This window comes from Strix aluco, chromosome 5 (assembly GCF_031877795.1).
Source record: "Strix aluco isolate bStrAlu1 chromosome 5, bStrAlu1.hap1, whole genome shotgun sequence".
Taxonomy (NCBI): Eukaryota; Metazoa; Chordata; class Aves; order Strigiformes; family Strigidae; genus Strix; species Strix aluco.
Window position 1 is genome coordinate 75,952,932 of NC_133935.1, and position 24,421 is coordinate 75,977,352.

The following is a 24,421-nucleotide window of genomic DNA, read 5'->3' on the forward strand; positions in this document are numbered from 1 at the left end:
TTAGAAGTATGTAGAGAAAATATATCCCTGAAGATAATTAATTCATTTCCTGTATGAGTCAACTTGCGCAAGTGCTATGTGATTTTACAGTGATAAACCTGGTACTTGGGATGATGCTGTAAATATTGAGATGGATTTTTTTATTATTATATCTCTTCTATATTGCAGTTAAAACAAGGATGAAGATCTTTGTTGTAATAATTTCACAGTCTTTCTGGTTGTACTCAACTTTCCTGCTAAAAATAAAAATTAATTTGGGCTCCTTTGCTGAAGATGGTGAAGATTTTTTCCATATAAATCATTACTGTGAACTGTGAATTGTGGCACAAATCTACAACAACTTTTTATCTGAGTTTCAGATGGTCTTGAAAGATGTGAAAAGCTTGAAAACAGTCATGGGTCTGCTGGTCTCCAATGTGAATAGTTTTTTAAAAAACATACATAATTTGTCTTGATATTTATACAGAGGAAAAGCTGGTAAATAAAGACTTCAGTATAATAATCAGCAAAGAAAAAAAAAAGAAAAAAAGAATTGGTGCGCTGACAGAGTTATTCAACTTATAAACTCTACGGAGGTATGCAAAACCAGCCCAATATCATATTTAATTTAGGATCTCTGTCCAACCTGTGTTGGACTAGAAAATACTATAATGAGATTGTCAAAACAGCCTTTTTTTGTAGGGGAAGCCTATTTTAACTGTTCACTTAACATGATCACATTGGGAAATCAAATATTGCTGGTTTTTAAACAAGTCCATTGCCACTTTACAAGACCAATGTTGATTCAAACACCTGAAAAATCTCATTTTTTTGAAAAGTCTTTCTTTTAGGTTTTTACAGAACAAGATATATGTATGGGAGCAAAGAATGAGTCTGTGTAATACATCAGTTCTATTCTTTTGCAAATGAAGATAGAATTAATTTCAGTTTTACATAAAAAATTGCTTAAACTTAGATTTGGGCATGAGCTACAGAGATATATTTTCATGTTATAGAGTGAACACTAATGTATGAAAGTACACATAAAACATTATAAAACACACACAAAGTCTGGCTGAGGAAAAAGAAATACTTTTCCTTGCTCAAAATGAAAATCTATTATAAAAAGATTTAGAGTTAGCATACTACAATTCCACAAAGTTCATATAAAAATAAAATGGTGAATGGATAGTCATGACTGGCCATTATCTAGAGAAATGATTAAAGAAAAAAAGAATAACTAAAACATAAAATGAAGGACAACTAGTTTACAGAACAATGAAGGCTGAAGAATACTTGCCAGAGGAATCCACTCGAAAACCAGTCCTGGGCAGCACTTGTTCTGAATAGGAAAATGGGGAATTAATGATGAAATACATTTCTCAAGTTATTTAAAGATGCAGCATCAATTCTCTGCTGTGTTTCGAATTAATGAAGTAAATTTCTACATTTTATTGCAGTTCTTTTCTCCTCCCCTCCTTCCTGACTTCCCAGGTGGTACATGTATGTATTCCTGCTAGATGTAGACCTCCCTGTACATTTCCATGCAAAGAGAAACAGATGGTAAGACGGTAATGTTGCTTTAACATAACATAGGTTATGATGAAGATAAAATTGTTAATGTGTTTAAAATTGTGAAAGTTAGTGACAATATTTGTACTTACTCAAGTACAGCAATAAAAGGGAAAGTTTAATGGCTGTGTTTAGATGACTTGACCACCACTTTTATTCAACTTAATTGCAAAATGTCTTTTATCGTTAAGAAGAGAGAGATTTTCCTAGAAGGATATAACAACAACTGATTGCATGTGAAGGCAAACGCAGGTAAACCCATTTAACCTACTTTTCGTGCAGGTAGTTTCAAAGTATTTGCATTTCACTAGATGAAATGCAGCAAATAACTGATTTGTTTTCATATACAACTATTTTGCTGGCATTAGAGGAATCTGGAACAAGTCCACAGCTGAATTCACTGTCACACTTTTTTTGCTGATTTCGAAATGTTCTGACCAAGAATTTCTGTTTTATTATCTCTGCAGCATCCAGAGTGAACTGCAAAATATCCCAAACCAGAGGTGATTTCCATTGGCCTACAAACAACAAAAAGGTAAATAAAGCACTAATGCATTCATGTGACTCTAAACCAGAATAGCATACCATGCATATTTCATGGTATAAACGGGGTAAAGTCTGTCACATCAGCATCTGTAGGACAGTGATGCAATATATGGGTGTATATTATCTTCCTGAGATAGAAGGAAAACAGAAGTGCATTTAATACTGTAAGTAGGTAGCTCCAGGCAGAAAGAAGCCAGAGAATGCACTGGAGGCCAGCAATTTTGGCTAAGCCTTCTGGAAATACATGGATGTGGTGAGACAAATGAGAAGACAGTATTTCTTCTGTGGGAAGCTCTTTACCACTTTGGAAGAGTTTGGACTAAAGCTAACTGCCTTCTGGTGGGCTGCTTCCTAAAGGCAGCATGGACTGTAATGGTGGCAGTTGAGTAATTCATAGCTTACTTGAGTCAATACTGAACTAATGCTCTAGGGCAAAGACATTTTCCCAAAAATGGAGATAGAGGCCACTGAATGTCTCACAAGTTTTTTAGTAAGAGTATTTACATAACAGTCATGACCTGATCAAATTCAGATGACTGCTACCCTGCTTACCTAAAATAGTCTACAGATCCCACTGGATGGGAACATCCCTTTCAATTTGGTTTTCCTGTTGTATTTGTGTTCACCGACTGTGTTAGGATTTGTGTCACGTGGGCTATGGTGTTTATAGGTGGCTGCCCGTCTTTACTTTGGTGGTTAAAGGAGGTAATTCCTTCACCCACTTTAGATTTTGTAAAGTGATTTGGGATCCTTCAAGATGAGAGGTGCTATCTAAATGTAAATTATTCCACCAGCACAACTCCTGAAAACTGAAACCTTCAAAACTGATGCTGCTCCACTGCAAACTTGGAGAAATTATTTTTTTACTCACATCCTTTCAAGATTTTAATGGAATTCTTAAAAGAGACAGAATTATTTTAATGTACAGAAATCAATTTCATCTTGATAGTCTCAATAAGTTTTTAGGTTTGAAAGGATGCAAGACTTTTCTCTTGGTCATCCAGCTAGAATTACTCTTTGGAACTGCTGTGAGAATGGTTCATTCTGTGTTTCCATTTCTGCTTGCAGTCACCCTAATATGCCCCAGAATTGGCCTCATGCAACAAAGTGAAAGAAGTACAACCATGCTCAAACTGTGATAAATTAGGGTACAACTTGCTATTTTAAGATCGACATATATTTTAAGTTAGCAGTATCTTTTTTGTAAACTATTGCCTGTCAACATGGTAGTTTCCTTCAAAGCTAATCTCAAGAAGTCTGATCTGGCTTTTGTTCCAGAATAGGTGTCTTTTCTTTGCCTTGCAGAACTTCATATAGAGTCTCATGGTATTAATTATCATCTTGTAATCAACAATTCAGCATCTAGCATATTTTTTCACTCTAGTTGAGGAACTCACACACATGAAACTTGGAACTGTGCTATGCTGAAGATGTTGAATCAAGCCTTAAAGTTCTTAAATGTATGATCACCAGGAAGATAAAACTAAGTGCAGACTTGTATTTTTGGTAACCACAGCAAAGCAATGTTTATTTTAGGAGGAATCTGCTGTCAGCAGTCTGGGTCTGTGTGCAGTACAGGAGGTTTGTAATTATGCCACTGGCACTTTGAAAAATAGAATATAACCTCTAAGTAGCTGTGGTCATGTCATAGGCAAACTGTTAGCAACTAGTAGAAAACTTCAAAAGAGGAAAGATTTGTGAAGAAAATCTAATGTATAAGAAGGGACTTTATTAGCAATGTTTCCCTATGTCAAATGCAGTGATATAGGCAGTTCTTTTCAAAACTCCCATAGTTCTGGGCTCAGAGACCCTACAGAACAGCAACATCCAAGTGAAGAGGAAAGACTGCTGGGATGGGTCCTCAGCCAAGCAGAATGCACGCCATTCATGAACATCCTGGTGCCTTGTTTCTGCTACGAACAAACTGATTGAACTAGTAATTTTACCAAAATACTGAGAGAATCTAGCAAACTTTGTTTTATAAAAAACTGTCAATTAGTTTTTATAGGAAACTAACCTATACACAAGTCAATTTTAAACTTTTCATTTACTTATTATTAAATTCTTTTTGACCTTTTCTAAACTTTTACTATGTTAAACCTCCTGCCTCCACCTCTTAGGAAATGATGCAGCAGAAGGTATGTTTAGAGAGGCCAGGACAAAGAGACCAGACTACCCAACACTGCCACCCTGAACAGACATTCAAAGTGCAGAAAGTTTTAAAATATTGATGTAAGATTTCTGTATTCTCCATATGAAGCCTTTTTGGTTGAAGTTCTGCTGCTGCATTGCCATGAATAGTTGTAGTCTTTTATATGCTGTAGGAATGAAAAAATTACAAAGTAGAGCTTGAATGAATAATAAAATACTTGGTAAATTTTCTACATTGATTTTTTTTAGTTCAGCTGACCTGCCCTAGAAACAAGAATTGGCAAAGTAAAACTAAGAAGCCTTCTTCTGAACTGCTACTGTAACTGAAATAAATCTCCACCATGGGCACTACTTTATGTTCTCTGGAGAACGAGGATACAGCTGTGTATTTCAGTCTTGCTATACATCAAGATTCATTCCATATCAGATGAATGCAAAGCCCAAGTTAATTTTGCTATTAAAAGATAGAATAACAAAAAGCTTGCACATCTGGTTTCATGTTTAATCTAAAATAAATTACACCCATGGTTTTGAAACTGAAAGCTGCAAAACATTTGTGAAAACAGATAAACAATAAACAGGATCTGGGACATAATCCTGACTTAACTGAAACCAATGGTGAAAATACCGGACTTCTTTGCTGTCAAGATACAGCTCTGAGATCACAGTTCACCTACAACATGACATAAGGGTATTCTTATTTGTACCAGTGGAGTCACTGGTATTCTCTGGAGGAAGAATTATTCTGATGAAAGATAGGGATGATAATATTTATTGTCCATACTATGTTATTTTCTGGATTATACTTTGTTGAATGCTAAATACATGGAACAAAACTAGCACTAGGAAACATTTATATTTCAGCATCTCAGTCCTAGCCATGCTTTAGGTAAATAGGAGTTTTACAAATGAGCAGAATGAATATGATTATGCTGCAATGTCCTTTCCAATGGTGGGCAAGCAGGAGTTTGAAACAGCACATGGGCAATACGGTTCTCATTGGTCTCGAGCACCTGTGACCAATTCCCCAGTGCTTACAAGTCAGTTTTCTTAAATTGCTTTGACTTCTTAAGTACACCCTACTACTTTGCAGATGAAAATCTGTTTGCCTACCTTTTAGAAAAATGTAAATTGTTCAAGAGAGAGAAATACTGCATCTTTAATACTGCCATCAGTTGTAAAACTGTCACTTCATATCAGCATCAGTTGTTTGGGACCTACTTTGCAATCCAGCAATCACAATCACTTTACATCCACAGTACTGTGATGATGATATTCTCATAATTCCATTTGAAAATGCTTTTGGTTTCACTGTCAGTTCTTATAACCAACAAATCAGTTTTGTCATGGCAAGTAACTCTTTCTGCAGTGATGAACAATACAAAATTATTTGATGTTGGTCTGCTAAATTTCCTCTCCTCTTGTGATATATCATCTCTTACAAAAAAAAAAAAAGAGTTGCATCAGTTCAGTAATATAAGTTCTTAGACCTTCTCTGTGCTGTTGCTTGGGGTAGCAATAGATGCAAGGAAAACAACCCGTACTGTTTAGGAATTACTGTGAGAAATTACCTTCCTATAACTCAATTCCTCATACTCTGGGCCAAGGAGTACTTTGATGGTAATATATAATAATTAGTAATTTCCCAATAGTCTTATTTACTAAGTGAAGGCAGACATGTCTTACAAAGGGCAGTAACTGGTGAACAAAAATATTGAAAGATATGGCAAACTGGGCTTAAGGAAGATTTGAAACTAGAACCTAATTTTCTGAATGTATAGTCCCAAACCCTTTGCTCATACAAACCCCCCCCCCCCCCCTTTATATTTATATAATACTTCAGAATATTATGTATTTAATGCTATCATAGTGCTACATATATGTAGATATGCACACATATGTATATATCTTTTCAAAACACCACTACTAAAATGTGATTTTTTTTTAGACTAGAGATGAGCAAAAATGGGAAAAATTGTTAGAGGCAAAATTTTTGTCAGAAAAATACTGTCTGAAAAAAATGCAGTAACAGTTATGTCAAAAATTTCCTTGAATTTTTAAGACTGTAACTGTGTAGGTCTTCAGCCAACAAACACTGACAATAAAATTCTGCTTAGCTGTAGACTATGCAACAGACCACCTCAGGTGATAATGCATTCAGTTCTATACACCTAATTTTTCTTTTTTTTTTATGTTTCATGAGTATCAAATTTCAGAAACCCTGATGGCCTGAGTATTTTTCTGCAAGAATGGTATTTTCAAAGTTACACATTATGAGTCAGTATAATGCTGTCTGACAAATCTTTCCCATGGCTGATACTTTAACACTTCTCTGTGCTAAATACCTGCAGTGATATTCCAGAGCCTGTGAATATGTATTGAAATGTCTGTCTGTTGCCCTTAGTGAAAGGTATTCATAAGTCTGCATAAGAAAACAGTCTTTATTTTATGAAGGCTAATAATGCATTATGCTAATACATTTGCTATTTACAGGTTTCACAGCTGTTGGTGGACTTTGCTTTTTGGTTCTTTTCCAATTTGTCTATCTCTCTGGTAGCAAAAAAAAAATTACAGTGTGTGACAGTTGATGGATTTGAATGGAAATTCTGAAATTTGTGATACCGTGGTCAGGGGAGAAAATTACATGGGAGATTTTGGAAGAAGGAACCTTTGTCCTTCCAGTAAAAGTTGGAACTGTAATTGTTCAGATTTCAGTTTTAATGAGAGCTTATCACTGGCTTATCTCATTCTTCCTACCGGCATTTTTGTGTCACAGCACCAGTCTTGGACTACCACACTAACTGAAGGACAGATGTAACCTAATTGCTGTTAAAAAAAGTGTTTTATTTTACTGCTTTCTTTAGAGGAATGTAAACCCAAATTTCTATTATACATTTTATAACTAGAGAAATATTATAACATTATGATTCCCAACAGTTTTGTGTCTCCTATTTGACTAATGTGTGCCTACACAGGCCTCTGAACAAATTTTGTTATAATCTGTGTATTTACAATAAACAGAGTTCAATATTAAATATAAGAAAGGTTAAGGAGACTTTATAAAGGCAAAAATCTTAAATTCAGGAGAATGAGTTCTCCCAGTGACAACTGTGGAGCTCTAGTTACAGCTGTACAACTGGTACATATCAAGTCTTGCAATTTTTTTCATTAATAGGAAATTCCTGATCTGATGTTCCATTTTATAGTTTCTGTTCCATGGTTATCAGCAGAGTTATGTTGTCACTTACACTGTAAGAGTTTTCATCAGGAGAAAGGAGTTAAAGTATTTGCCTAAAATTTATAGTTGGATGGAAACAGGAAAAATTATCCAGTTATTTGTGCAGGTCTTCTCCTCCATATTTGAGTTTTGCAAAATAATGAAACAGCAGAAACCTAGGTAGGTTCTCTTCACCAGGGAGAAGAAATAAGTGAGGGCGGGGGGAGGAAAAAAAAGCAAAAAAACCCCCTGAGAGATGGAGAGACATAGCTGCAGAAAGCTCCCTTCTTTGGCTTTTAGGCAGCTGTTCCGGATGATGTGGTAATCTTCATCAGTCTTCGGAAACACTTTATGCTCCTTTTTGGCCTCTTGGAGCTATAGAGCACAGCTGATGGGTGACAGCCAAGGCAGGTGACAGCGAACAGGTGAGAGCTGACAGGTAACAGCTAACTTGTGACAAACAATTTTCTAAGGAACTACAACTTACAAACCAGAGTTGCATTCTGCTTTTGTAGTAATGCATCATTTGATTTGTCTCCAAGCTGTATTGGTAGAACTGCCTCCTTGAAAGTGTTCCCAGCTAGGAAGCAGTAGTCCTTTGTAATTCATATGAGATCATTAAAAATTGAAATCTCCCTATTGTGCAGGTCCTTCACATTCCTAAGGTGAAAAACATTCCTGTAGAAAAAATATCCTTTTTCATGGAGACTTCCTGCTTGAAGCACCTTTCTTGCTATGATTAGGTTAGGATGAGCATACCTAGCAGCTAGAACAAAAGCTTGTGAATCAGGCTCCTTGGGTCTAGTTCTTGCTCTGCTTTGAGTCATGTTGCTTGCACTCCTCACAGAACTATGCTGTGATATGTAACTGTAACTTGCTTAACTCCCTGATAAGGAAGCCCGAGGCTTTGATGAGGTCCTGGTGAGTGCTGACTGCGATGAGATCCTCTCATAAAAGGATCTGTAGAAATTCAGATCTATAGCAGTACAAAAATGAACTGTTTAGTAACAGAGTTTCACCGTGAGAGAAACAAAAATCTAGCACTATCTTTTGGAGTTTTCCAGGTCATGATTGTTCACTATGCACTATTTTTAGAAGATGAACCTCTTTCTTTTCTGGTCTTGCCAGGAGATAAGTCAGACTTGCTTTGAGATAAGAAGTACTTAAAAAACCCCAAAGTAGCTGAACTTTTCCTGTGCACTTTAAGGGTATGTCTTTACTGAAGATAACCAACCTGACACAGCCATATGGTAGGAAACTAAGTGTGTATTATCTTGAAACTCCTCCTGCTATATACTTAATTTAGATCACAATTTCTTGACTCAGTAATGGATTTCCTGCCTCTCATTTCTCTCTTCAGGAAACACTAGTACTATGTAGAGAATAAAAGCAATCAAAGGCTTGACAAATTGTATTTGCTAAAATGTGTGCTTATGGCATGCATGAAACAAAAATGTCAGGGAGAATAGAGATATTTGGAGGCAGTTATTTATGACCAAGGGATATGAATGAATGCAGAAGAGATCTGGTTGGGAACTGTGGAATCACAGTTTAGAGAAAGTGTTAAAATGATACCAGTGTCAGAAGAGAACAAGTTAAAGCTTTCAGGGTTAGCTGGAAGATCAGGACACTGCGGGAAATCTGGGAGGAGTGGTTACTGCAGTCTTACTTTTCATCCCTCACTTTCTTGTTTTGGGCCTAGCAGCTTCATGATTTTTAATTCTAATTTCGACTAGGTAGCTGGCTGAAAAAGGCTTGTTTACAATCTCCAGTTGCGCCTTGGACAGAACTCAAATGCAATTAAACCATTAAACAGACTTTAGCATAACTCCAACCTACAAGTTATCAGCTCTTCCCCTGGTGTAGCATATGATCCTGAACACAGTAGATTATATCAGTAAATGATTGGAATTCATGTTGGTCAAGGAAGTATGCAGAAAGCTCATAGAAGGCACCCATGAATAATAATGAATCACTTCATTCTTTTTCTGAATGGTGTAATATATCTTTTGGTGTAATATATCATCTCTTGGGGTGTAAGCCAATCTTTGTAGTTGACATCAGATCTATATTCCTACAGTTTTATGAAGGGCAAACATGGATTGAGCCTCTTTGCTTTCATTAATATTTAGGGTAATTCTGTTAATATAGAACTCTTCATATTGGGTATCAAGATGAAAGAAGATGCCGTATGAATATATATCCCATATATACATATGGCATGTAGAACTTTTTCTTAATTGTCTTACAAAGATACTTGTTTTAATTCAGGAAGTCTGTAATCTTCTCTTTTCCACTCTTGGCTTTATGGCTTTAACCACAGAAGATGGTTCTGACTGCAGAAAGCGCAGATTTTTGCTAAAATAGTTCACCTCTAGAAACTACCCATATGGGAAGCAATTATTTGCAAAGGATTTTCTTTTCCTTAAAGCAGTATATGAAGTCAAGAGTGTTTCCAGTAGAGGTGCTGAACTAGGTAAGCCCCTTGTTAACTATGGAATTGGTTTTTTTTCCTTTAATTTCTCTTTATGTCACAAATTCCAGCACTTTGGGGAATAGCATTTCAACTTTGGCAAATCTTTTTATTTATTTGTCACTCTAGCCCTTAATGTACAAGGGAAGGAGAAAGAGAAAGAGAAAGAGAAAGAGAAAGAGAAAGAGAAAGAGAAAGAGAAAGAGAAAGAGAAAGAGAAAGAGAAAGAGAAAGAGAAAGAGAAAGAGAAAGAGAAAGAGAAAGAGAAAGAGAAGAGAAAGAGAAAGAGAAAGAGAAAGAGAAAGAGAAAGAGAAAGAGAAAGAGAAAGAGAAAGAGAAAGAGAAAGAGAAAGAGAAAGAGAAAGAGAAAGAGACATCTGAAAATTATTTCCAAACTTTGCTCAAAGTGAGTCCTCCTTCTTTCAAACCTTGTTGGCCTACTTCACCTGTATCCTGATCCATACTTCAAAGAGTTCTAAAATTTCAAAAATTATAGCCTCTGTTTGTATGTTGTCATGAGTACCCTGTCCAATCAAGAATAACATCTGGAGCAGAGGAATATGCTACGTTAGTAAACAATATTTATTATTTTAAAATACCAGCCAACACAGGCTACATGGTGTTTGCAAATACACTGGAAAGCTTAGTTCCTATGCCTAACAGTTTGTAATTGAAGATCAAATACTTTTTACAGGGGCTCTAAAGTAAGTTCTCAGATCCATATTTAGGGGGAATAAGATACTTGGTATTGCTGAAAAAAACAAGCAATTTATTTAAGCACTTACATTTAAACTTGGGATCTTAATTTCAGGCACTTATTAAATAAATAAAAAAACCCAAACAAAACCTCCCAAAAAAGTCTGGACTATGGAAAGTGAGTTTTATTGTGACAATGTCTACTGAAGGATGTTCTACTAAATGGACCAGGGTGGCAGAAGATAGTGGCACTGGCCACAGTGGCAAAGAATTGAGGAATCTGAAATGCAATTTAGAGACTAGATTAGAGTTAATTTAGAGTTGATGTAAAATGAACTGTGGTGTTCCTCCGGCATATCCATTATGCTGGGGACTGAAAATACCAAAGCCAAACAGGAGATGCTGATGCTGTAACTAAATTACAAGGGCCAATGCAAGTAAGAGCAGCACCAACCCAGTGTTTGGGACAACAATGTATTTCCTTCAGACTATTCCTTTGCATGGTGGAGAAATTTGTACATTTGTACGTGTAGTTTAGGTTTATCTTTACGCCTCTGGGCCCAACTAATATTAATGGGCTAATCTGGATCAGCTGCAGTGCAATTATTTTATGTATAATTTATAATTTGATCTATAGGCTAAAGAAATTTATAAAATTAATTGAAAAGTGGCATGTGCAAGTAATAACTGCTATTAAAAACCCTTCAGTAAAAAAATAAACTATTTTAAAGATTTGATCTTAAACACAAAAATCTAGACAATTTAGAATAATATTTTTAGCTAAAATGTTCTTTATGATAAGGAGTAAAAAAGTTTAATCCCTCTTACCCTTGTTGCAAAAAAAAATTGGTATAACCAGCAAAAACATGAGAAATAAAATCAAGATGGGAATCTTGGCGGTTCAGTACTGTTTTGTATAGATCTTCAAATAGTACTTAGTGCTAAGGGTTTCTTTCTAGCTACTAAGGACAATGTGAAAACTTGTCAAAGTAACTTTTATAAAAACAAATAAATTTGAAATTTCTTTAATAAACTTCCCTTTAAAATGAAAGAAAGTGAAATGCATTTTTATAGATAAATTCACATGCTCCCATTGGTTAACTATGAAAAAAAAATAGCACAGCAAAATGTGGTGGCACATATACTGTTGTTCATTAAGGATTTAACAGTCAAAATGTGGAGAGCAAAAATATAAGGAAAATAAACTATGAAAGTCAAACTTCAGAATCTAGGCAAGATCTAGGAAAACATATAAGTATAGAATTTTGAGTAATTTATAATGGCCTCTATTAAGAGGGATTATAGTTGCTTTCTTTAAATTACAATAGATAATTACGGAAAATTATGTCAGCAGTGACACATTCATAGACAAAGGTTTAAAATATTAAATGGTCATCAGGGTGAACAGGGCTTTCACTTACGCCTACTTTCATAAATAGCTCTTGATTTCTCATACAGCTCATATGGGTCAGGTTTTCGTGGATCAAAGGCCTCTGTTGAATCAGGAAATGAACTCCTGTGAAGAGTGGGTGGATAGGGAATATTCTGTGGCATAGCTGGAGCAGACAGGCTTGTTTGAGGGCTGCCTTGATTCTCCCATCGTTCCATCATCTGGAATAAAACCATACAGAGAATAAAGATGAAGTTTTGCAAAAATCTGACTTCCACAATGAGACCAAAGACAGTGATTTCAGTTGAAGATATGTTTTGTAAAATTAACAAATCTGCTTGCTGCCTTTTGAGATGAAAGGTGTCTGTTATGCTGTTTATAAAATGACTTGGTTGAATTTACTTGTTAATCTGTTGCTCATGGAAAGATGTGATCTTTCTCATATAATATGATCCCATGTAGATTAGGGCCCAGCATTACCCCTGAAGCATGTTGAGTGTCTCTCACAGAATGTGCTGAGCTATTGGAAGTTGTTTGCGAAAGGTGGAATCTGTGGGTCTGTGAAAATACAATTATCAGATTAATCAAACACATAACTGAAAGTAGTGCTTAACAAAGAAGTGGCCAGACTGTGTAGCAACTGAATGATCTTAATGCTGTATCTTTTGAGAATGCATGAAAATAGCTAGTTGCCCAGGGAGAATTAGATTACTGTTACTGTGAACAGAATTTACAGCTTCAATTGAAGAAAAAAAAAAAAAACAAAGGGAAAATTATTACAGCAGGTATTTGAGCATCTAGTGATAGTTGAATGATCAATGATAAAATACAGAACATGGTGAGAGAAAAGTGGGCATTAGTCTGATAGAGTCTTTTTCATTTCTTACTGTTTCTTTCTTATATCAAAAATTACATTGGCATCATCCAACCAAACTCCCAAGAACAGAATAAGCTTTACAACTCTTCCAGACCATTTACAGGAGAGAAGTACACAGCAGTGTATTGTCTATGCACGAAAGTCACCTCAATCCATATTTTCTCTGACTGCCCTTAGTGGTGTCAGAAGTGCATCAAGCCAGAATATGATAGACTGTGCAAAAGAAGACTTGAGGATCTGCATTTTTCTTTTTGAAGGAGTTGGCTACTAATTAAATTGCATTACCAAATGTATTTGAAGAGGCTAAGTTAAACAAAACACAAATGTTTATCCCAGGAAATGAATATTTGGCTTTTTCTGTGACCCCTCCTGAAGAAAAGGGTGGTAAAGCCTCCAGAACAGTGTGTTCTTGCACATAACCCAACAATCAGTTAATTACACAAAAAAATGACTCTTGGAAACAAACTGAACTGTACTTAAAACCCACCAATTTCTAGTGTTGCATCAGCATTTTCTTATCAAAGGTGATTGCAGGTTTACAGCAAATTTGCTCTACAAATTCTGTGATTATTGTTTGCCTTTAGTTTCTTGGTTTCAGAAGGTGTTCAGCTCAGCAGGTAGGCTTTGCTCTCTATTCTGATGATTAACAGCATCATGATTTTTCCATACCAAGTATGTGTGGACTACAGATGTTTTAGAGTCCTCCTGGTGAACATGCTGAGTAACTATCACTCTGTACATCCCAGGTGATCTGACACTCAGCTTCATACTTCAAAATAAACAGAATATGGATATTGAACATTTTAAGTTGTTTAGGACCTCATGCTTTACAAAGAGTAGTGTTATAATTCAAGCTGTGCTTCTGTCAGAGTTTCAGCAGTAAGTAGGGCTGGTTCATTAGAAACAATGAAGAAAAGAAAGATCTAGGTATCTCAGTCAATCATAGGATGACTCTCATGCACTAGTATGTGTCAGGTATGATATTTAAGTTGAGAAAGGAAAGTATTAGTGCTATCAAGAGCTAATGATGAAGATATGGAATACTGCATTCAATATTCACCAATGTTGTTAAAGAAAGACACACTTCTTTTGGGTCAGATACAAAAGATGACAACTAGGATGTGATATAAGAGGGCACTATAGGTATGTAGATCCTGTGCAATATAGTGACCTATGAAGATACCTGAGTTGTCATCAAAATAGCTTAGGTACAGGAAAGTACCTAGGGTACCTTCAGGTACCCTTTATACCAAGATGAATTTGTCCTCTGTATTGGGTAAATTAGCCTGTGTGACCAGTCACATGAATGTCACAATAATATTTCTGATAGCTCTTCTGACTCTAAAGGATTTACCTTGGCTATATATAAACATATATACAGTATATCATTGTATCATGGAAGTGTAAATTTAAAGTTCTCCAGAAACAAACCTGATTATGACCCTTATGTCTAAATAGGAAAGGAGAACTGGGCACAGTAGAAGTTCCTTATGATCAAGGAAAATAATGGAGAATGATGTTTAGGAATTTAAAAAACAATACAAGTCAGTGAAACCAAACTATCTATCTTATCATTATGAAGCAGAAGAACATGTGGGGCTCTGTCTATCTAGAAGTGAAAGTTTCCTAATTTCTTGAACAGTGCCAGAGAAATAGAACACTTACCTCTTTCAAAATATGAAACTGAACAAATTAAAATATTTAGAGAAGGCTTTAAAAAGAGAAAGGAAAATATAATTATCTTTAATGAGCAAATTTTTCCCTGGAGGAAGGACAAGAAACTGGAGATCAATTGGCAAAACCCTACTGGATCTCATATACCTAATTCTTGCTTGCTGGTTAGCTCTAAATCTTCAAGTGTGAAGTTAAAGGCCTAGCAAAATATTCTTACTTGTGGATAATACTGCTAACATAAATAGTTACATAAACAGATAAACACAAGGGGAATTATATCTCCCAAACCCGTATCAATTAATTAAATAGTCACATAGTGTTCTGCAGTGTGAGTTATCATAATGTTTACTCACAGATGAAGGCACTCTTGGAAATGAGTAAGCATGGCACTGAGTGCAGGGCATCAAATCTAAGTTGGGGTAATGGTTTGGTGACATTGCTCAAGTTCATTTTGCACTAATCAAATTGTGTTACATATGATATATGTAATATATGCACTATATACATAGAAACCACAGGAAATTTCTGTCAGTCCAGATTATTCTGGGATGTTGAGCAGACTGAGATGCAGTGCATGCCATTCTTGAGCCTCTACCTCAGGCAGAGGAGCCTGTCTCTTCTCCTCTTCCAGCCAATGGCCCATGGTCCCCTTTTTGCTTTAAAGAACAGTGGGTGCTTCTCCACTGTGTGGCCAGAGAGGTGAGGGGGCAGCAGTAGTCACCCAAGCAGAAAAGAAACCTGGTTTTGGGCCATCTACAGTATTTCTTTCCTGTTACACACCTACAAGGCTGTGCTGTGGTGTTGGGAAGACTTTCTATACCTCCTGGTGTTGGCATTATTTCTTCAGACTGTCTGCAGACACTCAGTGCTTCAGGGGCAATCTTATCTTCATGTCTTGGGCACTAGAAATTTATGTCTGATTATTTCTCTAGTTAAAGCAGTGACAGACAGAGGAATGCACACTACCTTAAGCTGGTTAATCATTTGTAAACTCTCTTGCTGAGATTACCCCAAAATAGACTAGCTGTGAATGGTTAGCCTGCATGCACGTACAGTATCTGCACACAACAGTGTTATATTTTTCTGTGAGCCCTGGTTTCCTCAGACCATTGCATGAAAAACTGCATCACTCAGGTTGTTTCTTTAGATTCTGATTATTGGCAAGTGCTACTTGCATATGAACTATTACACTGTTTATATAAAAAACCTGTGCAGACAACTGTCAACAATATGCTGGTATTTATATATTTGATGTGTATGTAGAGAGAGTGAGCACTGACTGGGAGATCTTTGAATGTAGCTCTTTAACAAGTAAGTTCCAAATTCTTTATCACTTTTTACCTGAGATTAAAAGTTGAATGTCACAGTCAGACAGGAATCTTACACACACGAGAACAAGCTAGCCCTTAATAGTCAGATTTATTTTCACGAATGTCCTGTTACTTAGATGAATAAACAAACTTATCCAATACTTATTCCGATATATTACATCCATCCTCTAGCCTTTTACATCAAAACCACCACAAGCTGAAGCAGTCTGATGGAGTTGCATCAACTGATTAATTAATTGGTATTTGTTCTTGACAGGCTACAAAAATTATTTTGGTATGCATTAAACATGCCATGATCCAATATGAGAGACTGTGAAGTTGTCCAGATTCAACATACCACACCACACCCCCCCCCCATAAGAAAACTATAAATCCTTTAAAAAATATTGCTGTTGTTATTCCTATTGCTCCTAGAAGCCTCAGGCAGAATCAGGGCTCTTTATTCCTCTACACACCCCTGATGAGAGATTGCACTACTTTAAGGTCTTTACAATCTAAATAAAAAAGCCAAATTAAAAAACAAAACAAACCAAACCAGACAACTGAAAATAGTAGCCTATGATTTCTGTTTACACTGTGGACATTGTCACTGCTTCAAAAAATGACATGTGTTGTCAACTGAATAAATACAGTCATTGCTTACAGTCTTACAGCAGGAAAGGTCTTCATACTTTGGGATTTAACGTCAAAATCATAGAAACACAGAAATGTTGGTTAGAAGGCACCTCAATAAGTTATCTAGTCCAAGTTCTCACCTGAAGTGTGACTATTTACAGCTCTAGATCTACTAATGCAAGAAAGAATAACAATCACTTTAAGGATGTTAAGCTCAAGCCACTTGTAAACCAGAAAAAGAGCATGTTGTCCATTTCAAAGAGATCACCAACTAGAAGGCCAACTAGACTGGCCTCACTGCTGGGGTCTTCTGCTGCCTTCTCCTCCAGACCTCTCATTTTTGAGCCACTGTATTTCTGGTTCTTGACACCTATCTTAACATTGAGATGTTCCTTTCTCCAGACTACTGCTGGCAAACTCCAACTCAACGGAGTTACCAGTGAGGCCACCCCTGATCCTGTCTCACCTAGAGTTGGGGCACTGCTGAGAGGCGTCTCAAGAGTGGGAACAGGAGGGTTAGATGAAAGTCTACAGAAATTTGCTTTGAATGGGAGTCATCTTATGAACTCAATGTGTATAATTTTAAAAGAGAACTTACAGGCTTTGGAGTTTTCCATGGAGAAAAGAAACCTGAAATAAACAAAAAATAATGTTAGCAGATTTTTCTGATGCATAAAGAGTGGAGGCTAAGTGGTGCCTATGCTCCTGTGTTCATTCAGGTCTTGAGATAATATTGATATATATGAAAATTCTCTACACACAAAGGGTGAAAAGACAAACCACAGGGGGGTAATTTCTAAGAAAAAGTATACACAAATATATATATATATATACACACGCCTATATATATATATGCAAGTGGAGCTATTGAGATCATTGCCATACTTTACAAACAGCATGGGATTAGGTCGAAATTAAAAGAACTAAACAAAAGGACTTCCAAATGTCTTGGTGGACATTGGATAGGACACCAAATGACCTGGTATTGATGTGTCAAATGCAGTCGCACCTTTAAGAAGAAGCAATTCAGAACATCCCATCAACAAAACCTAATAATACAAGAGATTTTTTTAGAAGAAAAGCCTGGAGAAAAGTAACTGTTTCATCAGTCTAGATAAGGTAGCCAAGTCTTGGGACGGCTGCTTGTTTTGATACTGTCCTGTTTTTTGGTCATAGTTAGCAAATGGTCAGACATGACTAACTCTTCTACACAACTAGTTATCTCCTTTTCCTTGGTTATTGACTGACTGATAAATTGATTTAGCATTTTTCATGAATTTCAACTATTGTAACTTACAAATGTTTAAAACTCCAGATATGTCCTTTTCATAAAAGGACATAATCTGAAGCACTCGTTGCTAACACTGTTTTTACCTTATGCAGCACAATGTTAAAAAACTTTAAAATATTAAATAAAAAGAAGCATTTCAAAGGATATTGGGTTACATTTTTTAAAATACCAGCTTTCAGCATAGCTTTCACTAAAAAACTCATTCTCAGTTTAATAGCAGGTAAAAAAAAAGTCTGTGGACCTTCCTAAGTATGATTAAAAGCTAATAACAAAGAGTTCATTTGCTTGTCAGAAACAGAAATGGGGCTTAAACTGAGACATCTGATAGGAAGGCTGCTCTTTCATTCAAAAAAAATGAATTAAACTGTAGTAGTACTGACTTAATTATTTCTTTTTCTAAGGTGAGTCTAGAAAAAAAATTAAAATAATGAGAACACTAGGAAAAATATCTTTCTACAGAAAAATCACAACAGGATTAATATTAGTACATAGTATCTAAGGATCCTAGAATTCTGTGATAATGAGGTCATTTTTTTCTGCCATGATATCTAATTCATTTAGACTGAAAAAATCTTGGAGTGAAAAAGCACTTGAGCCATTTGCAGAGAAACACTGGCTGGTTTGTAATGCTGATGTATATGCTGATAGTGCTTTCAAACAAAAAGTATATTGGAAAAAATAATCTTGGAAAGGTTTATATTTACTGCCTCTACAGTGGCTGGATAAAAACTGTTACATTAACAAGCAGACAGATTTCTTTCCATGTGCAAATTCAAGCTGAGATAACAGGCATCCTGTATAGATCTGGCTTGTGCATCACCTTCAGTATTAAAGATTCTGTAGTAGAAACTTATTTAATAACTTCTTGGATGGCAGATGGCTACCTTTTTATTACCTGCTATTGTTCTGTACAGCTAATAAGAGTGAAAGTTAACAAGCATTTCCCCCCTTGGAACTAAAGATAAGACTTGAAACTTGCAAGGAAGTTTGCTGAAAGATATCTCAAATCAACTTACTACCCTCATTTAGTGTCTGGAAAATACTGGTAGAGGTAGTACTCCCTTCCTATTGGTACTGGTGCACCTCCCATAACTTATTGTCAGCAAAAATTTCTCCAGGTCAAACTAAAAGGTAATTTTTTCCTATTTATTTACTGTCGTCACCTAAAAATATGTTTTGCTTGAGTTATCAGAAAATTTTACTATCAAAAATATAGTAAGTATTCATAAATCAAATAAATAATGACACCTACATCTAGTGAAGATTTAAAAAAAAAACCCCCTCAAATAAAAAAATTCAATTATTTGCCCAAACAAGGAGAACATGGACTTATACTTAGCTTGGAGGCTATGGGCAGAAACTGCAATATACAAATGACAACATCTACACTCAAAACAAATAAAAGGCAATATATATTCACACAGCATGAAATTATGTTAAGAAAACTAATGGATATAGGATGCTACGGAAGTAAAAGATCCAAAGAAAGATTTTTAAAAAGTATTGGATATCCATATGTGTACAAAAGCATGTTAGAAGTGAAAATCTCTAAAGAACTAATATTAAAATCTATTTGTCAGATTTAAATTCAGCTATTAGACCAAGACCTCATGTAAGATGAGATGGTCTCTCACGTATGTCAAAGACTAGGTGCTAGACTAAATAGATGAAGGGCTAGTTCCATAAAGCAAATCCTATCTTATATTTTTCATGTATTTCATGGCAATTTTAATGTTGCCTCAGATAACATCTGTATTCTCAGCTAAACTAAGCATCCTTTTTCCCAATTTGAACAAAACTGACCTTTAGACAATGTATGGCATTATCAGTTATTCAACATGAGATGGATTATGGATAATTGTTGTGAACCAAACATGTCCAGAATTATCACTGGTATTTAAATACATGCAACCATTGCTGCATTGCTGCAAATTCAAGAATTCAAGAGCATAATGCATATGTAGTACATTGTAAGTGTAACAGAAACTTCACATGAAAAAGCATAAAAGCAAAATGAACTTTCCTGTGTATTCTGCATGCTCCCTTCTAACTTTCACCTTTAAATATTGTTCTGCATAAAGACCAAATCCTCTACATGTAGAAAATTGAGGCTCAGAAGCTTACCTGAAGAGTATATCTTAATTGCATTTAGTGCATACTCAACAGTATTCACCTTCTGCAGTCACATCTACAGCTGGGAAGGAGAAGCAGTGGATTTTCACTTAGTTTGACCTCACTTCACAACACCACATTTTCCCTTGACTTTCTGGTGCTGGTTCATTACAAGTGGTGAGTATTCCCCACCAGATACAGTGGGATCCCACCTGAACGACAGCCACCGGCGGACTGGCATCAATTCAGTACTGATTTAGAGGCAAGGCTGAAATTTGTCCTCCAAAGAGTGCAGCTTTCAACTTCTGTTGAGTATTAATACAGTACTAATGCTGCTCAACATTCTAAACAACTCACATCTAACTAGGCACACATACTGGATAATGTCTTATAACCTCCTTATCCCACTTCCAGATTTCCACTTCTCCCTCCCCAAACTCCCAAGCTTCTACCATCCAACTTGTGATGCCTTCTATAAAAACCTGAGCAGTTGAGAATATTATATACATATAAACACCTCTCATCCCCATACTCACATACACTTTTAAAATCTGAAATAATAAAAGTCAACTTAGATCCACCTAAAAATACTTCATGCATCTTATTCTTCCCATGAGTGGCTTTCTGCTCACCCATGTGCCTGACAGCCATCCCTTCTCATAATAGCTTCACCAAATAAGTTGTGGCTCACTTTCTGAAGACTCCTATGTCTTTCTATTAGTTTTAAATAAGTCTTTATTAACACTCCTTGTAAAGGCATCAGTACAGGTTTGAATTAGTTTTGAGAGTGGGGTTTTTGGCTTGTGTCAAGGAGCAACCACTACCACTCAGCCAGATGCTAGCAGAAGAATACTATGGTATGTAACGTGTAAGCATGCGAGGATAAAATACATAACCTCACATATTCTCTAAAGTTAGTTTGGAGAATATCATGATTTATTTTTCAGTGTTGACCATTTAAACTGTAAGAAGGTACAGCAGCTGGTGGCTAACACCTTTACTGAAATTTTAATTGTTACATTTTAAATAAGGAAGTCAAGGTACAGCACCAACCATATGCTTTTTAAAAATCAGAATTACATTTTCTCATAAAGCAGTGTTAGAAAAATTGGTTTTGACATTGCTTTTTAAATTATATTTACCACCTTCCAAAATGAGCTTCCCTGGAAATCAGAGCTGTGATGGTTTCTATGTTGTAACTGTACTAAAAAACACCAGTAACAGAAAACAGATTTTGGATTCAAATGCATTTAAGGGATTTTTTTTTTTTTTTCTCTTTTCAGATCAAGGCAAATTCCAGCTTCAGTTTACTGTACTTCTCCTTTTCATTGAAGATATCCTATAACAAAAGACAAATCACATCACACGCATTGTATCTATTTCTTCTTATATACAAATTTAAATATGCTTCTGTCATAAAATACGCTTACAGATTTCACATGCCTTACACTTCAGTCAGTATTTATTGTTGGAAAGTGTAGTTTTCTAAAAGCAGCTTATCAGACAGGACTTAGAACATTTGCAAGATAGAGTCCTAATTTCTTTCTTTTTTTTTTTTTTTTTCCCAGTAAAATCCTGAATTTGGCATATTCTGTAATGTCAGTAATACTGAACCAGTCTTTGTTTATTAGTCTGCTGCCATGTGGATGCTTTCATCTCCATCTCCATCTCCACCTCCATCTCCATCAGTCTCACTATTTTGTATTGGTTCCTGGAAAAGTTCTTAAGACCTTGTAAAATCACAAGTAACTAACATAGGTATTGCTAAACTGCAGGACCTTTAATGATGTTCACCTCTATGGCAAACATATATGTATAATTAAATTGAAGCCTGGGAACAGTTTGATTTCTGCAGTAACAGAGTGTGGTAGTGCTGCAGGGAGGAACTCAACAGCATCAAAGATAAAGCCTTTTAATCCAAAGCAATGTCAACTTCCCTCCACATCAGTTGTTGCACTGATGATACAGCAAGTGTTTTGCCCACTAGCGTTCACTGGGCTTCTTGATTTTTTGGTTTTTTTTTGGTTTTGTTTTTTTTTGTTTTTTTTTTTTTTTGTTTTTTGTGTTATAAAAGCCTTGTTGCACGTGGCTTCCTGAGCAAAACTGTCCCAAGTACTGCACAGACCTTTCTCACGTAGATGCTTGCAAGTTAATGAACAGATGACTGATGAGCACTCCCACAGCATTAACTGACTCCATGGGCATCTTATCAACATCCATGTGACAACACTTCAGAAGTTTTCTTCTCTAGAAAATTTACTGTAACAATAGATGTTTTTTTCTGTGCTTTTTTTTTTTTCCTCTCACTGGGATCTCTGAGATGTCTATTAGTTGCCCGCACAGGGGCCTCAGTTCTAGAGGTGTCAAATACTCATTAACTTCAAATGGATGTGACAGTGGAGAACATCTCTGGGAGTTCAGACTCATGGTGTACACCATTAGCAGCATGCAGGGAATTGTTTCTTACCATTCATGTTACATCTGGCTTCTCCTTCTGTATGTTTACCTTTTGTTGAGTTATGCTAGGTGTGTTTGGATTAGGTGCACAGAACTCAAGTTACAATTTGGCTCACTCAATAAGATACAAAAGATCCTCCAGCTAAAATTCCAAAAATACTGGTGGGAGAGATAATGGGGGGTTTTTTGTGTGTGTACATAGAACAAATATATAGTGTTATTCAATTATTCTTCAAATATTTTCCCCTTCTCAGAAAAACAATGACAAGAAGTAAATTCAATTAATTTATATACTGTAGTAAACAAAATCTAAAAGGAAACAATGAATTAAAATAGATGAGCAACTGACATCATCTACCTGGACTTGTGCAAAGCATTTGACATTGTCCTGCATGACATCCTTGTCTCTAAATTGGAGAGATGTGGATTTGACGAATGGACCACTCAGTGGATAAGGAATTGGCTGGATGGTCACACACAGAGAGTTGCGGTCAACAGTTCGATGTCCAAGTGGAGAGCAGTGACGAGTGGTATTCTCCAGGGGGTGGTATTGGGACCAGCGCTGTTTAACATCTTGGTTGGTGACATGGACAGTGGGATTGAGTGCACCCTCAGCAAGTTTGCCAACGACACCAAGCTGTGTGGTGTGGTCGACACACTGGAGGGAAGAGATGCCATCCAGAGGGACCTGGACAGGCTGGAGAGGTGGGCCTGTGCAAACCTCATGAAGTTCAACAAGGCCAAGTGCAAAGTCCTGCACATGGGTCAAGGCAATCCCAAGCACAAACACAGGCTGGGCAAAGAGTGGATTGAGACCAGCCCTGTGGAGAAGGACTTAGGGGTATTAGGGGATGGAAAACTGACTATGAGCCAGCAATGTGTGCTTGCAGCACACTTCCTGGGCTGCATCAAGAGAAGGGTGTCTAGCAGGTCGAGGAAGGTGATTCTGCCCCTCTACTCCACTCTAGTGAGCCCCCACCTGGAGTACTGTGTCCAGCTCTGGGGGCACCAACATAAGAAGGACATGGACCTTTTGGAGAGGGTCCAGAGGAGGGCCACAAGGATGGTCAGGGGGCTGGAGCACCTCCCCTGTGAGGACAGGCTGAGAGAGTTGGGGTTGTTCAGCCTAGAGGAGGCTCTGGTGAGACCTTATAGTGGCCTTCCAGTGCTTAAAGGGGGCTACAGGAAAGATGGGGAGGGACTCTTTATCAGGGACTATAGTGACAGGACAAGGGTTAATGGTTTTAAACTGAAAGAGGGTAGGTTTAGATTAGATATGAGTAAGAAATTCTTCACTGTGAGGGTGGTAAGACACTGACACAGGTTGCCCAGAGAAGCTGTGGCTGCCCCCTCCCTGGCAGTGTTCAAGGACAGGTTTGACGGGGCTTTGAGCAACCTGCTCTAGTGGAAGGTGTCCCTGCCCATGGCAGGGGGGTTGGAACTAGGTGATCTTTAAGGTCCCTTCCAACCCAAACCATTCTATGATGATGAGTCTGAAATAATACTTATGAAAACAAGCAGGTGATAAAAAGTTTGAATTGGTCATGTCATATTTAAAATATCAGATGATGTATAGGGAATGGAAATTAGTAGTTCTGTTTCTAATAAAATGAATCATTATTATGTATTATTTTTTCAAAGATCCATCTTTTTCAAACAGTTTTAAGTATTGAGCTCTTACTCTAGCAAAAACAAAAAGTTGATTTACCTTGAAACACAGAATAGCTGTAAGAAGACTGGGAGTTCTAGCTCTTCAAGCATAGTTAGCTAGTCCTGTCGTCAGCTGTCCTTCAGAGTGATGGCGCCATGCTGTGGAGGATCCGTTTGGTCTTTGGTTGGGATGGCACCCGATGCAATGGGTCAAAAATCAACACATCCCATATCAGAGTGAGATGAATGACCCATCATGTTTGATCAGGCCCACAACATCATATATGGTTAGACCCAGTGTCTTTTCCCTTGCAGTAGGCTATACACTGGCAGCATGGCAGTAACTGATGTAGCACTGTGCTGCACTGAGATGAAGGCTGGTTACGGTCA

General features: G+C 36.7%; 1 protein-coding gene across 10 annotated transcripts in view; it reads right to left on the bottom strand.

Moving 5' to 3' along the window:
- MAGI2 (membrane associated guanylate kinase, WW and PDZ domain containing 2) overlaps positions 1-24,421 on the bottom strand; it is a 763,796-nt gene that overhangs the window by 77,831 nt on the left and 661,544 nt on the right. For 8 of the 10 annotated variants that reach the window (XM_074827889.1, XM_074827888.1, XM_074827887.1 and 5 more), the window contains 2 exons: positions 17,120-17,151; positions 12,056-12,245 (listed from right to left, as the gene is read on the bottom strand). In XM_074827889.1, coding sequence (XP_074683990.1) covers positions 12,056-12,245; positions 17,120-17,151 — 222 coding nt within the window. Of the gene's footprint in view, positions 1-1,279; positions 1,322-12,055; positions 12,246-17,119; positions 17,152-24,421 lie in introns of all 10 variants that reach the window. The other 2 variants (XM_074827896.1, XM_074827895.1) reach the window with 1 other exon arrangement.